The sequence below is a fragment of the Centropristis striata genome, chromosome 4 (genome assembly GCF_030273125.1).
Source record: "Centropristis striata isolate RG_2023a ecotype Rhode Island chromosome 4, C.striata_1.0, whole genome shotgun sequence".
NCBI classification, from domain to species: Eukaryota; Metazoa; Chordata; class Actinopteri; order Perciformes; family Serranidae; genus Centropristis; species Centropristis striata.
Genome location: NC_081520.1, coordinates 25,637,290 through 25,663,031, shown reverse-complemented (window position 1 = coordinate 25,663,031; position 25,742 = coordinate 25,637,290). Strand labels below are relative to the sequence as shown.

Sequence of the window (25,742 nt, the reverse complement as noted above, 5' to 3'; positions counted from 1 at the left end):
TAACAACATTAGAGAGGACATTAATAAAAATTGACAAAAGAGTGGAAGAAGCAGAGGAGCGAATCGCCACAACCGAGACCCGGATCCAGACAGCGGAGGAAGCTTTAACGGAGCTGGTTAAACTTCAGGGGCAGATGGAAGCTAAACTGACTTATCTAGAGGGGCGATAACCTCAGAATATTTGGAGTGAAAGAAGTAGCAGAAGACAGTAAGGCCTCAGTGAGCTCTTTTGTGGAGGATTTGCTTATGAAAGGACTGGAATTACCCCCTGACACAGTGCTAAACATCGAGCGAGCACATCGGGCGCTCGCTAAAAAACCACCGACCGAAGCTCCGCCAAGATCATTCGTAGTTAAATTCTCAAGCTACAGAATGAAGGAGGATGTGCTGAAACGTGCATGGCAGAAGAAAGGATTTGATTTTCAGGGGAAAAGGGTACACTTGGATCAAGACTATGCACCTGAGGTGCTGAGAAAGCGGCGGAGAAGCGAAAGCCGCCCTTAAGGAGAGAAATATAAGATTTCAGACCCCGTTCCTGGCCAGCCTGAGGGTCTTTTACCAGGAGGGCAGCGTGAAGTAAAGCTCGGCAGAGGTGGCAACGGCAGACATGGCAGCGAGGGGGATACCGGTGACTGTCCTGAAAACCCCGACTTCCATCCTTGACCAGATCAACCAGCTGACTTGGCGAGTCAGTGGAAAACGTGGAAACCGGGAGAACCTAAGCTCCACGCTAAACGCCAAAGACCGGGAAATTAAAGACCTCCTCATCCCCATTTTGAAAGCCACGTATAACCATGTGCTCAAAACCGGCATAACTCCACCGTCTTGGAGGGAAGCTGTGACCTCTTTGATACCGAAAGAGGGCAAAGATAAGCTTGAATGTGGAAGTTATCGGCCGATAAGTGTACTGAACCAAGACTATAAAATCTTTACTCATATTTTCATCCTCAATCATCCTACCCCAGATAATAAGCCTAGATCAGACAGGCTTTATCAAACAGAGGCAAACACAGGACAACATCCGCCAAACGCTTCATGTGACTGAACATACAGTACAAAATAACCTCCAGGCAGTATTACTGAGTCTTGACGCAGAGAAGGCTTTCGATTGGGTCAACTGGGAGTTCTTTTATAGAGTTCTACAAAAATTTGGATTTCACCAAACATTTGTCAAAACCATTCGAGCACTTTACAATGACCCGAAGGCAAGAATAAAAATAAATGGAGACATTTCAAATGCATTTGGACTGGGAAGAGGGACTAGACAAGGCTGCCCAATCAGCCCATTGCTGTTTGCAATATTTATTGAATCCTTAAATCAAGGGATTATCCAAGACAATAACATTACAGGTATCAAGATGTTAGGACAGGAACATAACATTTCTTTATTCGCGGATGATGTCTTAATCTACTTGTCGCACCCAGAGAACTCAATTTTAAAATTATTGTCATTTTTAGATGTTTTTGGCTCCGTCTCAGAATACAAATTAAACATTACAAAGACCTAAATACTTAGTTTCAACTATAGACCGAGCCAGACTATAAGATCTAACCTTCAACAAAATTGGGATTGTGACCACATGAGATATCTAGGAGTAAACATATCTAAAGACTCAACCAAGGTGTATGACCTAAACTTTTACCACTTAAGTCAGAAAATACAGGAGGAAATTAAGAGGTGGAATCTGATTCCATTCTTAAGTTTTGAGTCTCGAATTGAGTCAGTAAAAATGAACATCTTACCCAGAATTCTTTATTTATTCCAGACTCTTCCAGTTGAAATAGGTGATAAAAAATTTAACGAATGGGACAAATTAATATTGTGGTATATTTGGCAAGAGAGAAAACCAAGGATCAAATTTAAAACTCTGCAATTAGCAAAGGATAAAGGAGGACTTGCACTCCCATGCTTCAAGGACTACTACATCTCAGCCCATTTGAGGATTTTGTTTTGTTGGTGCAACTCTGATTACCAGGCGAGATGGAAAGAAATTGAAGAGAGCATGTCCGGGGAAATTCCGATTCAGGCAAGGATAGGGGATAAAAGATTAATTAGAAACTTAATGGAAACAAGCAATAAATGGATGAATTGGTGTTTGAAAATATGGCTTAACACTATTCATAAAAATAAAAAGAGTAAGGTCTATGTAGAATTGGTGACAATATTTGGGACAAACATTGCTTTTAATTGGGATGAATTTCTTTTTGGGCTTCGCACTCTACATCCTCAAATAAAAACACAAAATACCTTTTTGGCATACTGAGTGCAGCTGCTAAAAAAGCCATAACAAGGAAATGGCTTAAGTCAGACAGCCCATCTATAGACGAGTGGTATGACATCATCTATGACATTTTTGTAATGGAAAGAATAACATTCAAGGCTTCAAAAAGCCAAATTTGAGGAAATCTGGGAGAAGTAGAGATTGTACATCGCCCCGAAACGCCCTTCTTTTGTTTAATATTATGTAACTTTCTTTTTTTTAATGTTTTTTTAATCTGTTTTTACTACTTACTGTAGATGGAAACACCCCCAAGTTCTGTTTGTTTGTTTATAACTAGATAAAAATCTGAAAATATGGATCACAGTGTCAAGTATCAAAACGGTGATGACTGTTGTAATGTGATATTGAAATGTGACTGTGAAAAAAAAAAATGTTGGTAAAATCAAAATAATTAATAGCAAAATATCTTACAAATATATATAAAGAAATATTATAAGAGCTGAAAATATATCAGTAAAACATTGTGAAATTGTTAGTAAAATGTCCTTAAAATGTTGTAAAATATTAGTAAAATATCTCAAATATCAGAAATATATAAGTGAAGAGAGAGAAGTGTGCTGGTGTGTGTGTGTGTCTGTGTGTGTGTGTGTGTGTGTGTGTGTGTGTGTGTACCTTCACACTGTCTGTTGATGAGTGTGTATCCGGGTTGACAGGACACACAGCGGTATGATCCCACAGTGTTCACACATTTCTGTCCGGGACACTGAGACGGCTCCGCACACTCGTCCACATCTGTTTCATTTGTACAAAAATTAAAGTGTTAGACGAAAAGACTATAAGCTGTTTGGAACCTTTATTTAAGAATCTTCCCAGCAGTGACCAGTTCACCTGTGCAGGTGTTGTTCTGGAGCTTGAAGCCGTAGCGGCAGACACACTGGAAGCTTCCAGGTGTGTTTTCACAGCGACCGTTGGAGCAGGGAGCCTGGCGACACTCGTCGATGTCTGCAGCCAAATCACAACAACAAACTGACCATTTAACAGGAAATCACACTTCATCATCACTGTCATCTGTTAAAATATCAGTAAAACACAAAAAAGTTATCAGAAAAATATCATAAAAATTCCACACAAAAAGGTCAAATGGAATGAATAATAATCTAATAACACATTAAACATGTCCCTTTACCTGTGCAGAGCCTGTTGAGCAGGCCGAAGCCGGGCTGGCAGGACACGCAGCGGTACGAGCCCGGACTGTTGATGCACTCCTGACCCGGACACTGCAGAGCGTCCTCACACTCGTCTACATCTGTGGAACAAACATTTGGTCTTTTTTCAAATAATTCTGGAGCTTAAAAACAGCTGTTCTGCAGGAGAGTTGATTGCACACAACATGGTGTCATCAGCATAAAAATGAATCAAAAGGCTGTTTATTGACTGTTGCATTGTCTAAAAAAACTAAACAACATAAACACCACAGTCAAAAAACTATTACATTTCATTTAATTATTTTTAAGTTTATTCATTCATGACAATGGAAATTAAATATGTAAAACATACTTCTGACACAGTCTGCTGCATCGCTCTTTTCTTCATTAGTTGTGTTATTATGCTACACCATATTGCACTATATTAAACCTATACTATACAGTATTATATCTGATTTCGTTTGATTGCTGCACTATACTTAATATTGTTACATAATTAGTAAAATATCAGAAAAAATATTAAATGTTAAATATAAGTAAAATAGCAAAAAATAATAGCAATTCACCCAAAAAATTGTGAAATATCCAGAATATTAGTAACATAAGACACAGAAACAGAAAAAAATAAGAAAAATATCAGAAAAAATCTGTAAAATATGCAGAAAAAACATAAAATATCAGACAAAAAATAGTGAAATATATAGTATAGTAAGTATATACATATATATTATAATATAATTATAATATATAGTTATAATACTACTTTTCACCATATACTAGATCTCATATACTGATTTATGTCCCTGTGCTGAATCTGAAAAGTAACAAAGGTCACTCTGAGACGTAATCGCGTAAAATTACAAAGGAACAGAAAATAAAAATATTCAAGTAAAACTTTTCTATTTTGAAAAATTGAGTTTCTAATTCATTTTTACCTGTGCAGGTGTTGCCGGTGAGCCTGTAACCAAGGCGACAGACACACCTGTAGCTGCCCGGTGTGTTATCACAGCGAGCGTTGCTGCAGGGATTCTGCAGACACTCGTCGATGTCTGAGGACGAGAGAGAGAGAGAGAGAGAGAGAGAGAGAGAGAGAGAGAGAGAGAGACTTCCAGTGAATAAACAGAAGAAGAAAACAACCTGAACAAAGAAACAAACAGGAAGCGGCGTCACCTTGACAGCTGGTTTGCTGGCTGCTGCTCCTGTATCCGAACGGACACACACACCTGTAGCTTCCAATGGTGTTCACACACTCTCCCACTGCACACACACCTGGAGACTGCACACACTCATTCAAATCTGCAGACACACAGATGCAAACACTTTACTGTAACAGTAAATACATGTCTTTGCTCCTGAATTAAATTAAGTAGCAGCGCAAAAGCAAAACACCCCCAAAACATAATTTAAATAAGCACAAAATCCTGCTAAAGATATTGGTAAAATTAAAAAAACATTGGAAAAATATCCATAAAATATCCTTCAAATAGTAACAACCCCCCCAAAATGTTATGCCCAATATATCAGTAAAATACCCCTAAAATAATGTAAAATGTATTAAAAGAAACATCCCCAAACCTATAAAAATATGAATAAACATCCCAAGTGTTTTTAGTGAAACGTAGTAAAAATGCAGAAAAACAAATGGTAAAATATTGAAAATAATATCAGTAAAATATCCCAATAAAACCCATTTAAATACCCCCCCAATACTCCTAAATACTCCTGGAAAATGATAATTATCAAAAACATTTTTCAAAAAGTCAGACATATTGAAAAAATGTATCAGTACAACATAGGAAAATCATAAGTAAAATATCACAAAAAGAAGTAAAATATAATGTGTAATAATCTAATAATAATTCTCACCTTGGCAGTACGTGCGCTGAGAGTTGGGCTGGTATCCCTGATCACACACACACGTGTGTTTCCCTCCTGGCTGATCCACACAGCGGCCACGGCCACACACACCAGGTCTGCTCTCACACACACCTCGCACCTCTACACACACACACACACACACACACACACACACACACACATTATTCTTCATTCCTTTCTAAATTATTTGCTTTATATTCTATTTGTCCTTATTAGGATCTTGAGTTACATTGACTTGTTTTATGGATATTTTATTTCATCAGTTACCGATGATGTAACTGTGACTGAAGTTGTAAATAAAGCTCTGATCAAATAAAGCTAATAAACCTGCAGCACGAATCCAACACTTTGATGTAAAAATGAAATATTTTTTTATTTAAAAACATAAAACTTCTGGGTCTTTTGGGGTTGAAGTCTTCCCACTAAAATAAAAAAGAAGTCGCATTCTTTGCTCAGAGTCAGATTTCAGCTGGCAGTAAACTCAGGTGGAAACTGTTTACGTGTGTGGACAACAGGTGTGTGTGTGTGTGTGGTATGTCTCCACTAACTGAACACAGATGCAGGCCTGTGCAGAATCTTTACTGTTCAAATATCCACCAGGACTGAGGGAATCCTGGTGGACTCATGGCGTTCCCCTATAAAGAATTACTCGTATTGGTATTGGAACTCACCCCTTTTTTTACCTTTCTTATCTCCTTATTTCCTCTCGTGGCCTCCTGTGTCCTCTCTCCTTTCATGTCTCCTTTTGTCATCCTCACCTCCTTATCTCCCTTGTTCACACCCTCCCAATTTCCTCTCCCACTCCTCAACTCCTTTTTCTCTCTGCTTCCTTTCTTAACTCTTCTTCTCTCCTTTCTCCCTCTCTCCTCTCGTCTCTACTGAGTGAATGATAACTGTGGTAACCTTTCTCCAGAGCAAAGGTCTGGCTCTGTGAAGCTAAACAGAACATAATGTGGGAACACTGAAACAGAACCACATGTCCTCAGAGGGGTTAGTGTACTCACTCTGGACGGGGCTCTCTGGCTGGGCCGGAGCGGGGAGGGAGTCCCCTCTACCTGCTGGCTGATCGGGCCACGACACGTAGGGGGGCTGCCCGCCTGCTGGGGACAGAGGACTCTGCTGACTCAGTTGAACTATGCTTTCAGGAAGCTTTGTAAATAAATGTTTTGCCTTATAGTGGGGCGGATTAGCTGAACAATCGTTCACTTTGTGATAAAAGCATGAAATTTGGTAGATGTGTTGGTGAATATGTTTCAAACAAATCTGGATATTGGGCCACCTCAAAAGCGCCCCCTAGTGGCAGTGGCAGGCATTTGTTATACGAATAAATCAATGATGACTAAAAACTGCCCTTTTAATAATACCAACTGGTGATGAATTGTATATTGTTGGAAAGCCTGATTAGTCACCTTTACAACGAGGTACAGCTTGTAAGGATCGTGCATTCATGGAATGAGCAACGGGGCTAAACGTGTGGGTCGCACCCCCCAAAAATGTGCATCCCCTGTGGGGCGGATTAGCTCAATAAATCACAAGAATTGCTTATTTTGTGATAGAAGCACACAATTTGGTGGATGTGTTGGTGGATATGTTTCAAACAAATCTGTATATTAGGCCATCGCAAATTCGCCCCCTAGTGGCCATAGCAGTCATTTTCTTCTTTAAAATTACAAAAAATATTTAAATTATTTCTTAAAATATTTAAAAAATGTAAACTAAATATACAAACATAAATTAAAATGTGTAAATACACATATTAAATTAACAAATATCCAATTAGACACTCTTTCAGTTATTTTTCCTGCCCCACCACAATCGGGCTAGCCATTGAGCTATCTAGCAAATGGGCTAGCTAGCATTTACTTCCTGGGACAAGCAGTGCAGTGGACTGTCCATCAAGGTATGTCTAAATATTTTATTTCACCTGTTATGAATAAAATATGCTATGAACATCATAAAGGCTACAGAGAAAAACAATCATCATGGGCCTTGGCAGAAAAGTAAATTAGCAAGATAGCAAAAATAGGTACTTAAGCTAGCTAGTTAGCTTGGAGCATGTATCAGTGGCTGTTGGGTGTGAAAGCTTAATAAGACACTGTTAAATTATGTCCTGTGGAATGTGGACATCCCTCTCTGCACACACACACACACACACACACACACACACACACACACACACACTATATGTCATATGTCTCCTTTGCCCATGTGGTTCTTTTTTTCTTTTTTTAAAAATGTATTTTATAACTCCATCACAGTTAGTCAGGCGGCTTAGGACCAGATTTGAGAAGAAAGGGGACACGCCGGACAAAAGCACCAAAATTTTCCACATGCTCTCTATCACCAAAGGTTTCAACTTTTGGTAGGAGCCACTTCATCAAGATTGAGGAGATGGCAGCCATATAAGCCATAAGCCATAAGTCTATGAGAACCAATATATCTTCCAAGCCACTTAGAAGGTCAATCTTGGTGTCAAAATATACATTTTCTGGGTCAAAGAATAATTTAAAGCTATTGAGAATATCACTGGATGACTCACTGTAAATAATTTGTTGATCAAGATCTGACATGAGATGAAAGCGTACCCTTGATTGTTTTGAGCAGTGTACATGGCAGCTAATCCACACTCTCCTGTGAACATTGATTCCAAACAGTTTCAACTCAGGATACCCTGCTGCAGCACTTGAAGCGAGTTGCCCAGTCTGAGTGAAAATGAACATATCTATTTGATCAAATAATCATCTAGTGATATTCTCAATAGCTTTAAATGATTCCTGGACCCAGAAAATTTATATTTTGACACCAAGATTGACCTTCTAAGTGGCTTGGAAGATATAGCATTTCTCATAGACTTTATACGGCTGCCATCACCGCAATCTTGATGAAGTGGCTCCTACTAAAAATTGAAACCTATAATGATAGAGAGTATGTGGAAAAAATGTGGTGCTTTTGTCCGGCGTGTCCCCTTTATTTGGCTAAGCCGCCTGACTAAGTCACACACCTCAGTACAAGGATTTTGCCAGAAATTCCAAGAGTAACCTGCTACAAGTAACCCTAGTAGAATTTTTAAAATGTATGATTTTTTTCTCTGTCTAAATGTGTTTTGTTTTTATTGTTGCAGGTCATACGATATTGAAAATTATTTTTTCTCTTTAAGGAGCAACAGAAGAATACAAGCCAAAGAGGAGGCCATAGCCTGTGAATGGGAATATCAAGACCTAATAAAATGTTATACAAAGTTAATGTTCTTTTCTATTAGACTTAGTAATAAAGCTTTTGTCACTTTAACATGTCTCTAAATTATATTTGTGGTGCTGAAAACATGAAACAGCAGCTGTAGGGTAGGCAAAGCATTCCACGCCAGTAACCACCGGCGGCCATTTTTAAAAATGGCCGCTTTTAGATGGCCATTTTTAAAAATGGCCGCCACAGCCATCAGAATTTTTTTTTGCGATGGCCCAATATCCAGATTCATTAAACATGTATTCAGCAATGAGTGTACCAAATTTGATGCTTTTATCACAAAATGAACGATTGTTCAGTTAATCCACCCCACTACACAGGGGATGCACATTTTTGGGGGGTGCGACCCACACGTTTAGCCCCGTTGCTCATTCCATGAATGCGCGATCTTTACAAGCTGTACCTCGTTGTAAAGGTGACTAATCAGGCTTTCCAACAATATACAATTCATCACCAGTTGGTATTATTAAAAGGGCAGTTTTTATTCATCATTGATTTATTCGTACAACAAATGCCTGCCATGGCCACTAGGGGGCGCTTTTGAGGTGGCCCAATATCCAGATTTGTTTGAAACATATTCACCAACACATCTACCAAATTTCATGCTTTTATCACAAAGTGAACGATTGGTGTAAAATATTGAGCTAATCCGCCCCACTATTAGTCATTTTACTCTCAGAGCCTCCCTTACCTTGACTCCCAGTGGTTGGAGGCTGTGGTCTTGGTTGGGTTGTGATTGAGGGGGCAGAATCTGGACGATTCTGCTGGGTGGTGGGTCTGCCTGGAGTCTGGGGTTTGTCCTGGGTGGACGTGATGCTGGTACTGCCAGGCTGCACAGGCCTGAAGGAGGGAGAGTCGACTGGGCGGGGCTGAGGCTGAGGCAGGGGCTTGGGTTGAGGCGGAGGCGGAGGCTGAGGAGGAGGCTGAGGCCGACTAGGTCTGAACTGGGTTCTGCTGCTACCACCTGATGCAGCACTGGATCCGACACCTGAAGCAGAACTTCCTCCACCAGCTGTTGCTCCAGAGGTAGAGGGTTTCTCCTGGGTCCTGGAGGCTCCGCTGCTGCTGGACCCAGAACCAGGACCTGATAGAGGCGGGGGTGGACAAATGGATCAAGGGATGAATGTTTTATTTCCTTGAAACCTGGTCCAGAAGTCAAAATCGAGTGAAAATCGGATCCAAACATAAGCAAAACAAGACTAAAGGCTGCATATAAAGTCAATGCAAAAGACATGAATCTGGCTGCAGTGACTTAAGGCAAAGGTGAATGTACAGAGTGTTCTAGGCTGATATAAATAAGGTACCCTGGTGATCCTGGTTGCTGTGTGTTACCAGCAGAGCTCCTCGGCTGCCCAGCTGCTCAGCGGCTCTCTGGGTGAATTGCAGTGCTGAAGCAGAGTAGTGGAAACCAGGACCGGCTGGACAGATCTCCTTAAATGCCACTGGAAGAGGAAGGAGACAGGGATGAGAGTTAATACATCACTAAAAATGTTTTAAAAGTTGCCAAATATTCTGAGAAAGTCACAAAGGTGAAAACACATTTTACACAACTCTGTCCCACAGAGGAAACATTGTCTAGTCTCTTTGTATCCGGTTGCACGGTACTGTAGCAGGCTAGTGCTGTTTTCTTATCAGCTGGTTGGTGTGTACGTGGTCAGCTTGCAAGCTAGATGCAGCTGGGCCCTGGTTACCAACCTGAACCAAAGTAGGGACATCTCTGGCAGTTGGGGCCCCAGGCTTTTCCCACTCGGCTGCAGCAGCAGATCTGCTTGGTAATGTTCCTGAGGATGGGCAGGGAGCAGGAGGACGGACCCTGACCTGAACCCAGAACCCGGTGACACTGACCCTTCTCATCTGAGATCACACTCTGGGCTGAGGAGGACACACAGGAGGAGGACAGGGACATTTTACAGAGGACAACCTGGAGTTCATCTGGGAGTTCAGACAGACTTGAAGCAGCCAGCCGAGCGCTGCATGCAGAATCAGTTCATGCTAATCCATTAAAATCAACAGAGACATTCAAACAGCCTCGATGGAGACTCAACACAGATCAAGCAAGCTCTGACATCATCACAGCCCCCAAACGTCCCTGTGGTGAGAGCGAAACATGGTTCCCTCATTAAGAGGACAAATAACAAACAAACAACTGAATAAAAACAACATTAGAGCCACAAGTTTAATCAGGTAAGCCTGGCAGAGAGCCTTGTCTCCTAGAAATTAAGTTTATATACAAACCTGTCAGAAAATATTAGTTAACCTCCGTAATTACATTTTAAAAAGTGATTATTTTAGCCAAGTCAGGAAAGGTTCAGCACAAATGTGCTAAAAATATTTTATAAGCATTCCTTAAATATCTAGGTCAGATAAATGGTCATGGTCATTTCTGAATATTATATTGTTATATTTCCATAGTTAGATTTTATCAAGAGAATAAAGCAAACTTTGTAACTTCTAGGAGACAAACTGAACGAAGAGTATACAAACAGTATTTCACTCTGCAGACAACACGAAAACACATCTGACCATCAGTGACCAAACACACACAAAGTCCTTAAAGACACACACACCTACACGCACACACACACACACACACACACACACACATAATACACACCCCTCCACGAGCATTTCCAGCCAGTTTGGAAGCAACAGAGAGATGAGACGTTTTAAAATCAGGCATGATTAGAGCGGACCAGCATCCTGCAGCAGAACCACCCTTCCTCCTCCTACTCCTCTTTTTTCTCTTCAGAGAATGCCGGTTGGAATAAGCAGAGCAGCAGTCAGGCTTCCCAAAACCCATCTGAGCGCCAAACTTCACCCACTTTTAACTGATCTTTTCCAGAACAAAGAGTTCTACAGACTTCCAACGGGACAAAGAAGTCATTGACCCTCGATGGAACAACGAGACTCACTGACTTTCAAACAAAGATGTCTGTTGACCTTCAGAGTTTCATGAACTCTGCTGACTTTGAGTTTTCTTTGAAACAAAGGGAAAATTAAAGGGGCACTCCACCTATTCTTCAATAAGATGTTATTCAGTTGCATTATTAAAAAAATGATCACCTCTGCCAATCAGGTTGTGTGTGAGCCTGGTTTGTTTGTCAGCAGGATTATGGAAAAACATCTGACCCAGTTTGAATTAAACTCAGTGGAATGTTGAAGCATGAGCCAAAGAAGAACCGATTCATTTTTTTAGTGGATCCGACTCACTGGGTGAATACACAAATTACTTTTCACTGCCATTTGTGCTGCATTCATGTGGTGGCATTATAGTCGAAGAATGTGTTCCCAACTGGAAAAATTCACGTGAACGCCCCTCAAGTCAGAAAGTCAGCAAAAAATGTTGCCATGCATTTATGGCTGAACAAAAAAAATTGTTTTCACTAAAAACAGTTATCAACATGTTTAAACGCTCTGATCAATAAAATACAAAACATCTTCTTTGCAGGTTTCATGTCGTTTCCATGTTTCAACTCATCACTCCTAAACACACTGCCACACTCCCAAATTGTTGATGCTTTCAAAACTATAAATTTAGGGCACCAAAACTACTAAGTGGTGGCACACCTGGTAGAGCGCGTACCACAGAGACCCAGTCCTCGTACGCGGGCGGCCCGGGTTCGAATCCGGCTCGGAGCCCTTTCCCGCATGTCTTCCCCTCTGTCTCCCCCTTTCACTCTCAATATCTCTCCTATCAATAAAAGCTACAAAAATGCCCCAAAAAATATATATAAAAAAAAAACTACTAAGGTAAGGAAAAAAGAAGGTTAGGCTTAAAAGAACATAACTTCCAACAAGAGGAGACAAAAAATGGTCTCTGGCCCATCCCCCACCTCTTAGGCCCACGCCAGCCGAGCTACGTAGCATTCAACACTGTTAGTCAGTGAACCTATGTAAGGGATATGTGCCAAGACTGATTGTTTATGCGCAAAAAATCCGCAAAAAAATCCTGGTGATCAGATGTTTTAGGTCAACTGTCGTCCAGATTTTAGAGACACACTGAGCTCAGATGGATTCAGGAAGCCCTGACCTGGAGTCTGCATTATTCCTGATGTCATTCCCAAGCCGGCGGCTGTGTGTGTGTGTCAGAGTGTGTGTGCTACTTACAGATGCAGATTCCATGTGAGGCATCAAGGATGTAACCCGCCCTACACACACAGCTATAGCTCCCCCTTGTGTTCACACAGATCCCGTTCTCACACAGCCCCGGTTGGAGGCACTCATTCACATCTACACACACATGCACACGTTAATATGAGTGCGCACACACACAAACACATGTGTATGAAGTGGACGAGGACACTCATACACCACAGCTTCTAAACAGTTTGAATAAACTAGTCTCTGATGGGTGCGTTAAAACAAATTCAGTTTATCATCATGTTTTTGGAGCGTCAGTTCTGTGTTGTATTGATGTGAACATCTTGAGAGCAGCAGGAAGCAAGCTGGACAGAGCCTGGACCCCGATCAGAGATAACGGGGACCACAAAGGTGACTATGAATTCTCTCTATTAAGCAGGTTTTCTTCTGAAGGAGGCATTTCCCTGCGTCATATGACTGTGCACCACCCAAAATGGGCCAATTGTGTGCAAATGATATCAAAGCATTTTACACTGTATTTCTAATTTCTAAATAGCTTCCACATGATTAACACCACTTCTACTAGACAAAAATGGCTCCTTGTGGATCTCAGGGGGTTAAAACTGTACTTACAATACTTGACCACCACTGACAATGAATCCACAAGAACTTACAGGTTGATGTAACAGGATGAGAGAGAGAGAAAGAGAGAAAGAGAGAAAGGGAGAGGGAGAGAGAGAGAGAGAGAGAGAATGTGTGTGTGTGTGTGTGTGTGTGTGTGTGTGTGTGTGTGTGTGTGTATGTGTTTGTTTGTGTGTGTGTGTGTGTGTGTGTGTGTGTGATCTTTGCTTCTTGTTTTCCGTTTCCTTCTACCCTTTCTCTCTCTGGTTTTTAAAGGTTTATACATAATAATTTCTGATTTGACAGAATCCACAAGAATTTACAGGTTGTTACGTTTCCATATTGTCTAATTGTCGAAGACACCTACACCTTGTTACAATCTGCTCTTCCACCTGAGATATTAGACATCCATTTGTGACCTCTGACCTACTTTGTATATGTGTGTGTGTGTGTGTGTGTGTGTGTTAAACTTACCGACACACTGCGTTCCATTGCCTCGCTCAAAACCAACAGGACAGCTGCTGTTTGGACCTGATGATGACCAATAATGGATTAATTAATAATAATCTGATCTCACAGAAAACATTCATAGAGAGAAAGAGAGAGAGAGAGAGAGAGAGAGAGAGAGAGAGAGGAGTGAGGAAGGGAAGGGAAGGGAAGGGAAGAAAAAAACAAGTAAAAAAAAACAAACTAATAAACTAATATGTTCACACTCATGGACGTATTATTACGACTCATTTTATTAGGTACATGTTTGAAATCAGACATATTAGATCTTCATTCATCTTCACACAATGGATGTCACTGGCATGTATTACAAAAAGAAAAAGCTTTGAAGAGCAGTTTTTAGCACTCTCTCAGATTAGAACCGCAGAGGACCTATAAAGGTTCCTTGAGGAACACCTACCAAAGTTTTCAAGTTCCACTTACCAAGTTATTTATGGAGCGTTTAAAGCTACTTGGTCTTTAGATAAATATTATACTTGACATACACACTCTTAAAGTGTATGTAAATAAAGAAAACAATAACATGAAGAGCCATGTAGATCTGCTTTAAAGCAAAGACAAAGTTTTGGACCACGTGTGGATGAAAAGACAAGACTGGTTGGAGCCCAAAATTTTTGGTGGGAAAAACTTGTGATTACAGATATGTTTATTATGTCAGAAGATTTAATCAATTTATGAGCTAGGATTAAAATGTACCTTTTCCCATGTGGATTGTGAACAGATTTTACCCTGATATGACTACACTGTCAACCAATTCTAGAAATTAAAAGTCAGAGGAAAAAAATAAAATAAAGAAAAACATATATATCAAAGAAAAACTTAAGAAATCCCAAACATATAGTTTCATATCTTAAAAAAAATTCCTAAAACAGCTTGTCACTGTAGTTTCTATCAGACAAACAGGAGGAAATATTGCATTTGTTGGAACTTTTGTTAAGCATTAATCCACATTAAGTGATCTTGTGAGTATGTGTGGAAGCAGGACAGTGTGTGTAGGACTGAGTCAAAATAAGTGTGTGTATGTTCATGGTAATAAAGAAACACACTGATGTGTTTTCAACAGCAACAGAGCTCTGTGACACAGGGGAAGGGTCAGATTTTTTTTTTTACATTTAACAGCAATACCAGAATGTGTGTGCGAGAGAGAGAGAGAGAGAGAGAGAGAGAGAGAAAGAGAGAGTGTGTGTGTGTGTGTGTGTGTGTGTGATCTTTGCTTCTTGTTTTCCGTTTCCTTCTACCCTCTCTCTCTCTCCCTCTCTCTCTCTCTCTCTTTGGTTTTTAAAGGTTTATACGTCATAATTTCTGATTTGACAGACTGATGTGAAGTTGGACGCCAGCAAGTGAGCTAACACAATTTCCCGTGTGTCTGTACACACACACAAACGTGCAGATGTTTGATGTGTGTTTTTGTGAGAAAGACCTACAGTCCCACAGAGCAGCATTCCTTTACTGTTAGTCAGCTCGACAAGAACATGGAGGAAGCATCATTACTGACACTGTGTGTGTGTGTGTGTGTGTGTGTGTGTGTGTGTGTGTGTGTGTGTGTGTGTGTGCGTGCGTGTGTCTTTGTGTGTGATAATGTCAGATAGTTATATAAGCAGCTTCTGTTGGAATAATTCCAAAATATTTCAGTCATAAAGTATCAGACCTTCACAGAGAGAGACTGAGAGACATATTTCAGTGTGTGTGTGTGTGTGTGTGTGTGTGTGTGTGTGTGTGTGTGTGTAAGGTTGGAAGTACTTTGTTATTTTTGGTCAAATCTCTCAACATCAATATCAAAGTGGTATTTTTGGAAAACTGTGTCAGTACTTCTACACTTTGAACAAACTGAACTTTAGATGTTGTGCCTGATAGTAACTAGATTGTACTTTGAGGTACATGAACTTGGTGGTGGGAGACTTTTTAGATCCTTTACTGAAGTAAAAGGACCAAGTGTGTGTGTGTGTGTGTGTGTGTGTGTACCTGTATTATCAGGACAGAGGACACAGTCGGTGATGCCCCAGGCCTTCCCAAGCCCTCTGCAGCACATTTCCTTGTTTCTCAGACCAGGCAGAGGAGAGCTGCACTACATACACCCGCACAAACACACACACACTTAATAACACATTTTATATGCACTGTATGTGTGGGACTGTTGGAGTGACGGGGATCCACTGGTTGCCGGAAGAAGTCAATTTGCATGTAAGTCAACAGGAATATGAGCCTACTTCTGACTTGATTTCTGATCTCAGTAAACATTCTCACAATGAGTTTATGGTCTCAACCGCTAGTTTCAAGACTTCTTCAATACAGCACGATGTTCATTTAGTAAATTATGATCCATCTATCTATAAAAGCAAGAAGCGTCTGCATATGTGTGTGTGGATGTGTGTCTAGGGCATATCTCGCTGACCTAAGATTTTGTATGTGGCTTGCGCATGGCATGAAGTTGTGCATCCTCTATTTTGAAGATTTTTGAATTCATTTTTCAAACTATCATTATTTATGTAGGACGTGTTGCGGCATTGCACTGTTTCTGATCGGACGCCTTTTAGGGGAGCTCCGCCCCATTGTCTGATAGGCCTACACCTGGTCAGTAACACAATTCGCTCTGGATTTCCATGCCTGACTCATCTCATCTGTAAGTCTATTTAGCCTACCTATCTTTTGGAGTTTTAAAGTGTGCTACAAGGTTTGATTTTCAAATTATATTCGAATAGCTTCCAGCAGATATCAATGTTCAATGTGTATGTGCTGGATGGTGTGCATACCTGATGAAAAGTAAGTGTTTTATGGAGTTGCAGACGTTGTAGTGTGGCATGTAATGTGCAAATTCTGTTATTCCCGATTAGCATGCTTATCCACAGTCTACTGTGGATTTTAGCTTTGAACTTTGTGTTTTGTGTGTTTTCACTTCACTTGGACTAAAAGACTCTCTAAGGAGTCAGATGTTCACTTTAAATAACTATTGCCTCTTTATTACCAAACAAACATTAGCTGAAAACATATCGCCCTTCTGGCTCCTGATCCATTCTGTGCATGCACTGGTTGCAACATGCCAGTGTTGAGGCTTCAAAACCGGAGTCCACAAACCAGTGGGTGACGGCACAGTGACCACCTCCACTGTTTTCAGAGAGTTTATGGTATTTGGTCAAAAATAAAGTATTGGACACCTTAAAAAGTCAGAGGATCATCAAAGTTATTACAATAGATCCCCTCAGGATCAGCTGTTATAACTGATATGAATGTATGAACTAAATTTCATCACAAACCATCCACGATTGTTGAGATGAACAAACAATAGTTGAACAGAAAAGTGACAAAGTGCCGTCACTAAAGTCGTTGTTGCAGTGTAAAGAGTTTGTTGGATATCAGGACTGTGTGACAGCAGCTACTGCAGCAGAAACAAAAGCTGCGTTTCATTATCAGAATGAAATATGGCCGAGGAGGGATTTTCTATCAGAAAGCAGAGAAGTGCGAACACGCTGAACGTCTGCAGCCAGAGAGCTAATGTGAACCAGAGAAGTCTTCTCTGAGGCTGTTACAACTCATTACAGGATCATAAACAATAAATCATTTACTTTCACCATAAAATATTTCATGCAGCACTGAAATAGAAAATAAAATTATCGCACAAAGAACACATACTGCTCACTTCATGTCTAACTCATTAGAGCTCATTAAAAAGGACAAATACACATTTATTTATTAATAATTTGTTGGAAAGTATCCTGCCTTCCTGCCAGCTGTCATCAAACTAACGGTTTAATTTGATTCAGAAGTTTTTTAGATGTTAATTCTGTTAACACTTGAAACAACTTCCATTAAAGTTGCTCTGGATATTCATTTCATCACATGACCTTTTCTCTCAGCACCAGTGTTTATTATAAAGTCAGAAAGATTATATTGAATTTAGTGTAACAGGAGTATTTTTAGTGGTATGAGTCTGAGAATAGCAGCATTGTTCAGTCAGTCAGTCAGTCAGTCAGTCAGTCTATAGACAGAAATTTCTCAATAGGTATATAGTTAGAGTTATTGTTATAGTTGTAGTCATCGTGCCGCTTTGATAAAAATCTTAGCAGCATGCAGCAATATATTTTGTCTTTGCAAACAGTCCAACGTTAACAGGTTTTTGAGTCCTCATGGTCAGTAAAAGTATATTTTTGGTGGCAATACGGGAGCAACAATATCCCATAGTGAGACATCGAACGAAATGTTATGAAAGAGAACTTTAGGTTATTTACATAACCCCGGTTCTCTGAGTAATATGAGTGAGATGTCTCCCTAGATAACCCTTCTTGCTTGGGCGAGTGAGAAGAGGTGCTTATCTTGAATGATGTGGTGCTGTCTGCATGAACTATTTAAGGTAGGTGGTACTACTTGGGGCGGACGCACATGTTTCACCAGCCAATCAGGATTGCCGTAATGAGATTAATGCTTCTGAGGTCTGCAGCAGGGCGTGCATCCCATAGTGAGACATCTCACTCATATTACTCAGAGAACTGGGTTTATGTGAATAACCTAAAGGTTTAAACAGATTGAAGAGACGTGTGCAGTATTTGAATGTAGATTTACAGTTTGCATGTCAACATTATGAATGAAGCTTTGAGGCATCGAAGCTTCGCTCCAGCCTGATCCGGTTCCCACTCACCTGTCCGTCTTTGACCTCTCTGAAGCAGTACTTGAAGCCGGACTGCTGGGTGAACGTGCCGCCCCCTCTCACTGTCTGGGCCTGGACCGGCCCACCTGCTGGAGCAGGAGCCGGAGCCCCTGCCGAACCTGAGGAGGAGGAGGAGAGTGCTTCAAGGGCTGGATTATATCCAGACACCTAGAACCAAGGAAAGAGACAAACTGCTCAGCGACAACCCAAATATCTGTCTGTAAAACCATCAGACTGAAACTGTTTGTTTTTGTTACCTTCAGCACCTGGTGGATCTTCACGCTGGCCTCAGGGGGGTGCTGCACCCTGACCTTCACCATGGATGGGCTGGGAGCTGGAGCTGCACACACACACACACACACACACACACACACACACATACACACACACACACACACACACAGCCAAAAGGTAACAAAGGTTAACTCAGTGCACTGCACATAAAACCTATAAAACCTTTGGTCAGAGGTCAGACTCACCCCCAGACCTCCCAGTCTCCTGGTTCTGTCCCAGAGGCAGCAGGAACTCAGACTGGGTCAGCAGTGCAGGCTTGACGATCTCATTGGTGGAGGTGGAGGAGGGCGATGCAGATGCAGATGCAGCGGTGGGGGCAACGGGGATCTGGCAGAACTTCCCGGTGAAGTTTGGCGGGCAGAGACAGCGATCCATCTGCAGGCAGACGCCTCCGTTCTTACAGAGCAGAGGACAGACGACTGCAGGAGACACAAATAACTCATCAGACAGTCATCATCACACACACCACATCATCCCATCACATCATAACAGTCAATCATCAAGAAGAGGTGGAAAATTAACTACCAACATTTACTCGAGTACTCCACTGAACCTCATGTTCACTAGCCCTTTCCTCAACCATAAATCATATATCTATTTATCTGGTATCCTGTGATCAGTAAGAAGCTAAGGCATATGAATCCATGGGATAGAGCTGCGTTGGAGCTACCTTACCTAGTAAAAAATCTAAATTAGAAATGCATTATCATATAAAAAACATATTTTAGACATACAATTAGTTTCGAGATTCAGAAAGCTGAAGATTTCATGTTTTCAAAGCAGTTCAACATTCACCTCTTTCATAAATACATGATTTTGTTATAGCAGTTTAGAGGTTAAGTACCATCTGGAGTTACTTGCACTTGTTCAGTTTCTGTAACCTGCTCTGAAGGATTACACTCAGCTGTGAGACATTATTTATGTTTTTCATTTGTGCAAACTAAAAATTTAACACATTTTGACTTTGACACTTTTAAACACTAATTTGCTAAAATTGCGCAAATCTGGTGTTAGAGGTTAATATGCACAAAGTCAAAAGTATCAATTTGCATTCATACCCGCAAGTAACAGGCTCTATCACACACACACACACACACACACACACACACACACACACACACACACACACACACACACACACACACACACACACACACACACACACACACACACACACACACACACACACACACACGCACACACACACATACACACACACACACACACACACACACGGCCAACACTAACACACATCCATCATGTTTACTATCAGCCTGGAATCACTCGCTGTCTGTTTCACAACATTCGCTACTGTTTACTCTCAGGCTGTAACACAGGTGCATTCTGGGAGAATTGGTGGGCATGCCCCTCATCTTTGTTGCTACGAGACCACTATGTGAGGTCAGGTGATGCCTGGATTTCACACAAAGCCTGCTGCCCTGTTGGGATGGAGGTGAGAGCGGACCGGGCGCCAACAGAACCGGCCAGCCACTTTCCTGACTTCCTGTTTGAGCTCAGAGCGCCTGCTACAGGATGCGGATGTATTGTTACCCAGAGGTCAGCGAGTGTCGAGGCCGCGGCTAAAGAACCAATTATACCCAGAAGTCTGTGCAGCAGGAAGGAAACCTGCAGCTCTAACAGCAGGTTCTTCTCTCACTGTGATGGCTATCAGCAGCTATGAGTCTCAGAACACTTACAAATACTGTGGACATGTGGAAATACACATCATTATTGTTCATTTTGTGATATCTTATTTTGAAATCTGTCCATGCAGACACATAAGTTGGATGCTCACTTAGTTAAATCTGCAGTGTTGCAGAATGACTAACTTCACTGACTGGTGAAAGTGAAGGAGCTTGAATAAAACAGGATTTTTTTTAAAAATGCATTGCATTTGCAAAACTAAATCAGTGAATGCAGCTTTACAGTGTGCAATTTTCCTTATTTTATCTTGCTTTTGTGTTAAACCTCATCTTCTGATTCAGTGTTGTGCGGGCCTCAAGTGGAGGAATGAATGAATTTTCTACATTATGAAGGTTTCTTTTTTTATCTGCGTCTGTCAGCTCCTTCTGCTGACCAGTGGAGGCTCTGTCAGCCCTCACTTCCTCCTCATACACCTTCTTCATGTCCTTCACCTCTTTCCCTTCTTGGTACTTTTACTCACAGATGAAGGACTGAAAGGATCTTTTTTCTCCTGGTGTCTCGTGTGTGAATCCATCTGAGCTTGCCTTTTGTTAAAGTGTTTGCATGTGCCCGCAACTGTGTGTGTGTTCATGTCCACACCCTTTCAATTTTGTGTGTTTGTAACCTTGAATGTGAATTTTTTGTTTATTCTACAAGTGAAACTTTTTGCACACACACACTGATATGCTGCATGTGTGTGTTGGTGTAAACACGGTGACCTAATTATCATTCTGGACATCGCCCCACAGATGGACTGCATCAACACACACACACACACACACACACACACACACACACACACACACACACACACACACACACACACACACACACACTTTTTAGGATGTTTTTGGAGGCAATAGAGAGTGAGACATAGGAAAAAAGGAGTGTTCAAGCATAAACAATGAGAGATTAAAGACTGAATGAAATGATATAAACACATGTGAAAGGAAAGAAAGAATAAACAGAAACAAACATGAAACTCTGGAAGGAACATCTGGAATTTAATCAGCTTATGAAGTAGTTGATGCTAACATGTAAGCAAACAGCTGTCTGCTTCCACATCCAGCAGCTGCAGAGCCACATGATCATTGATTAGAAGTCTTTGATTGATGATCCTGATTAATGAATTATCTCTCTCTTAGCTCTGTTGTTGGTCTCCACCCACTCCTGGGGGAAATATGTGTCTCTTTAGATGCTTAATGCTCCTGGATGTTCAGCAGCTGGTCTCTAATGGTGTCTGTCTTCTGTTTGCTGCTAATCAGGTTGTGAAAGGTTGTGAAATCAAAAGTGGAAAATATGGTGCAAGAAGCAGTATATCTGCAGGTCCTGATGAGCATTTAAATGTCAAATCATGCATCAGAAGTTTGTAAAAAGTCTTTAACATCATTTGCTGGTATTTGGTCATAAAATAAAGTTTTGGACACATTAAATGTTATTACAATCCTTTCTGGGGGGAAAAATATGTATGAAAAATATGTTCCAATCTATCTCTCTCGTACTGTAGATGTTAAAGATATCTCGGTGGAAATGCCCGCAACTATACAAAGTTACAAGGTCACGTTACAACAGACGGCTGCACAAAAAGCTGCAGACACCTTCTGGTCAGTTGGTCGGTTGATATGCTCAATTCTGACCAAACTGTCATTAGTCGTACAAGCCAAAGGTGTTACTGTCACCAGGCTGAAAATTCTGCTGAAAACACAGGGAGCTCTTCTATAAATATCCAGCTGGCATTAATCCATTGCTGTTGTAGTTCAGCATTACGTGTGACGGTGTGTCTTCTTGGTATTTGAACTAACTAGCCAACTACTTGTTCCATTATCTCTCCAGAGGTTACACCCAAAATCTTTTCTGCAGTAGCGCCCCCCAAGAATGGTGGATACGATGTCACATCCTCCCTACGATGTCACATCCGCCTTCACTCCTGTAATAATTACTACAGCCACTAGAGGCTGCCACCTCACAATAGCCATTAATATTAAATACCATTTAATGTGCCTCTTAGCAGGTGGAGCAGACCCCTGCTCATTCATACCTGTGAGGCTGAAAACTGCTGATAACATCCAAACAATGGGTCAGGCTGAACGCTCGTTCTGTTACATTAATCTACTGTTTCAAAGGTAATTCAGAGGAATGAAAACAGTGTTGGTGGCTGACGGAGGACAAGGAGTTTGACCTTTTGACCCCATGATCTCATCACCTCCTCCCACCCCCTCTGCTGCAGTGTGTGTGTGTGTGTGTGTGTGTGTGTGTGTGTGTTGTCCAGTGTTACCTCACTGCTAGTTTAAACATTCACACATCACCAACAAAATATTCTGGACACATATGTGAGTGTGCATGTGTGTGTGTGTATGTGTGTGTGCATGTGTATGTGCATATGTGTGTGTGCATGAGAGAGAGGTTTAAGTTAATGATAAATGAAAGCCATATGTCAGTGGTGTTTCTCCTCCCTCTCTTGTTCCTCTCTGTTCTTCTTTAGTCAACTTTCCATCTAAATGTAGCACATTTTTTTGACAAAAACTCAGAAAATCAATGCAAAAGAAAAATGCAGATCAATGCACATATAAACAGCTGATGGTGCTGCCAGTTCTGCAGTCCATGCAAAAATTGTTTTACAATGACAGTGTACAGGAAAAAAAGTGGGACCACCAACTGTGCTAAAATCACCTCACCAGCATCAGCTGGTCTCCATTCTGTACTTTGTTCATGCAAATTGAAAATGTGCAACTTGTTTAAACTTTCATTTAATAAACCATGACCAGGAGGGATGATCTTAATAGAAATTAAGAACACTGAACACAGATGAAAATCTGACCTCTGATCAGTTCAGACTACACAACTATTCACTGGCTTGGTATCAGATGCCGAGCTCGGCCAACCATCAAACAGCTGCAGGTCACATGATGCAGCTGGAGCAGCTTCACAGGTTACACATGTAACTTCATATGTTGAGATTTTTGCTACAGTACAGTTTGTCTGGTTTTTATTTTCATGTCAGCACTCTGACAGTTTGGTGTTTTTCTGACCTTAACTTTCTCTTTGTTCTGTGTTTTGGTGTTACCTTCAGGCGGAGGAACATCCAAATGAGGCAGCCCAAAGTGAGCTGTTAGTATTTGGTGAAAATTGGGTCTTAAACTGGATTTCTACTGCTGCATTAGAGGACTATAACTCTGAGCTTCTGTCTTGCTAGGCATTAAAACAAGTGCTCACATTCAATCAGATGACATTTGCAGAAAGTTTAGCATCACTTTAAAGCCAGACAGACTTTTGCACAACTTTTTATTTTCAATTTTTGCGAACAACATCCAAACGACAACCTCCAGGGATGACAAGTGAAGCTAATGTGGAAGCGTAAAAAACTGCAGTTCCTCAACTGACCACTTGAGGCTGGCTACAAATGGAAGTCGACTATTATTGAGATGTCCAACTTTACAGCAGAAATAAACATCTTGGTACAACAAATGGTTTTGGTCTCTATAAGTTGCCCCTTCGTTTCAACTATGAGGGGGTGAGTTTTTATAATATTCACCCGTTTAATTCATATTAAGGCTTAAAGCTATGGATGATAAAGTGTGTGCCTGCTTTGACTGACAGGTGAGTGCCACCTCAGGTCGCTAAAAAATGGGGCCTAAATCTAAGAAGTTCAGCAGGCGACACCGGACTGCAACACCATGTCCCGTTCACAATGATTAGTAGCCTGTTGCTGTCCCAGCTTTGAGTCTGTATGATAAACAGCCTGTTGGACTCCACACTGACAGCCAGGCTTCAGGTGACACACAGTAAGTGACATGTCAGCGCTTAGTAAAAAGAGCCCAAACTAAAATTATTCCCATCAATGCAATCAGTGATTTATAAATCAAGCTGTAAGTTTATAATTTGTGATTAAAGCCCTCAGTAACCATTGGCATCCACTTGTTTAATAAGCTAAGATAACATGAGATAACTGGAATTATGTTTATTCTGCATTTTGTTTAGAACAAATTATTAATTAATCTATTACTGCAGTTCCTGCATATAATAACACCTGTTATTTGTGCACATAATGTTTTCAATTTTAAATGTAGACCTGGGACCACCACTTCTCTGCACCACATGAGAACACACACAGGAAGAAAAGGTGGATGAAAGGTGTTAAAGGTGAACTTACAGACTCTGAAGCCTGGTCCATGGGAGCTGTCTCTCCTTCCTCCTCCTCCTCCTCCCCCCCCACTGCTGTACAGTGTGGTCACGTTTCCTCGCTCACAGTAGTTGACACATCTGTCCTGACTGCAGCGCACCTTGCAGATGGTGGGCGTGAACATCACCTGGACCGTCTCCACCCCTCCTCTTCCTCCTCCTCCTCCTCCTCCTGAGACTGTCTGTCCATCAGCTGGCAGAGGGGAGATGAAGACGATGAGGACAGACGACAGAAAACAGCAGAGTCGAGGCTGCAGCATTTCGAGCGTTGCACTCAGAGTTTCTGAGAGAGTTGCATCGTCCAAACTCCTAAACCTCTCCCTCTAACTCTCCCTCTACCTCACTCGTCCCTCTCTCTCTTTCTTCCTCTGAGGTGGAATGAAAACGAGCGTCGCAGGAAAAAAGGAGGGAAGGAAGGAAGAAGAAAACGACCAGACGCTTCCCCCTCTCTCGCTCCGTACTCTGTTTTTCCCTAAACACTCCTGTGTGTGAGCGGGCGAGCGAGCAACAGTGGGTCTGAGCAGAAAGAGAGAGAGAGAGAGAGAGAGAGAGAGAGAGAGAGGGAGGGAGGTAGAGAGATAATTGAAAGCAGTGTGCAGGACTGGGCTCAGCTCCAAACAAAATGTTTAGCAGGGATCTGGTCCATCAGTCCACACTGAGAAAGAGAGAGAGTATAAGTATGAGAAGCTCTCTCTCTTTCTCTCTCTCTCCTTCACTCCTCACTTTCTCTTAATCTTTTTTTATTGTCCTTTTTCTTGGTTTGAGCAGAGAGCTTCTTCTGCTGCTGTTGCTGCACAGTTTCATAACAGAACATTAGAGGATGTCAGGCTGATGATGCAACCCTGGTTTGGGTTTCAGGGGCCTACATTTACAAAACATCTTGCAGCTAAAAGCAGCTTCTGACTGCACAGTTGGAAGAAACTTCTAAAACTAACTTTAAACCTGCAATAAAAAAATGGTTTTCCACTTATTTGCAGTAGAAACAAGTTATGAACACAACATTGGCATACACTGCTGCAAGTTTACAATCTCCACAAAAGCTTGATTGTGTCCAGCCAGATGTGTGAGAGGACTTCTCTACATGTTGGGATGGTCTGTGATCCTTTCAGATAGTAGAAAGTTCTTTTTACAGATATTTTATTTTGTTTTGTACGTTGAAAACAAGACGCTGACAGATCTGAGCAACAGCTG

General features: G+C 41.2%; 1 protein-coding gene across 3 annotated transcripts in view; it reads right to left on the bottom strand.

Annotated features, from left to right (window-relative positions):
• LOC131969862 (latent-transforming growth factor beta-binding protein 4) overlaps window positions 1-25,034 on the bottom strand; it is a 40,063-nt gene extending 15,029 nt beyond the window's left edge. Inside the window, exons 1-17 of one of the 3 annotated variants that reach the window (XM_059331085.1) lie at window positions 24,523-25,034; window positions 18,875-19,108; window positions 18,653-18,735; window positions 18,387-18,563; window positions 15,719-15,821; window positions 13,724-13,780; window positions 12,656-12,778; window positions 10,244-10,420; window positions 9,853-9,990; window positions 9,240-9,632; window positions 6,310-6,405; window positions 5,294-5,425; window positions 4,598-4,723; window positions 4,363-4,476; window positions 3,409-3,528; window positions 3,111-3,224; window positions 2,895-3,014 (exon numbers count right to left, since the gene is read on the bottom strand). In XM_059331085.1, coding sequence (XP_059187068.1) covers window positions 2,895-3,014; window positions 3,111-3,224; window positions 3,409-3,528; window positions 4,363-4,476; window positions 4,598-4,723; window positions 5,294-5,425; window positions 6,310-6,405; window positions 9,240-9,632; window positions 9,853-9,990; window positions 10,244-10,420; window positions 12,656-12,778; window positions 13,724-13,780; window positions 15,719-15,821; window positions 18,387-18,563; window positions 18,653-18,735; window positions 18,875-19,108; window positions 24,523-24,811 — 2,596 coding nt within the window. In that variant the 5' untranslated portion in view covers window positions 24,812-25,034. The remainder of the gene's footprint in view (window positions 1-2,894; window positions 3,015-3,110; window positions 3,225-3,408; window positions 3,529-4,362; window positions 4,477-4,597; window positions 4,724-5,293; window positions 5,426-6,309; window positions 6,406-9,239; window positions 9,633-9,852; window positions 9,991-10,243; window positions 10,421-12,655; window positions 12,779-13,723; window positions 13,781-15,718; window positions 15,822-18,386; window positions 18,564-18,652; window positions 18,736-18,874; window positions 19,109-24,522) is intronic. The other 2 variants (XM_059331086.1, XM_059331087.1) reach the window with 2 other exon arrangements.
• Between the last annotated feature and the right edge of the window lie 708 nt (window positions 25,035-25,742).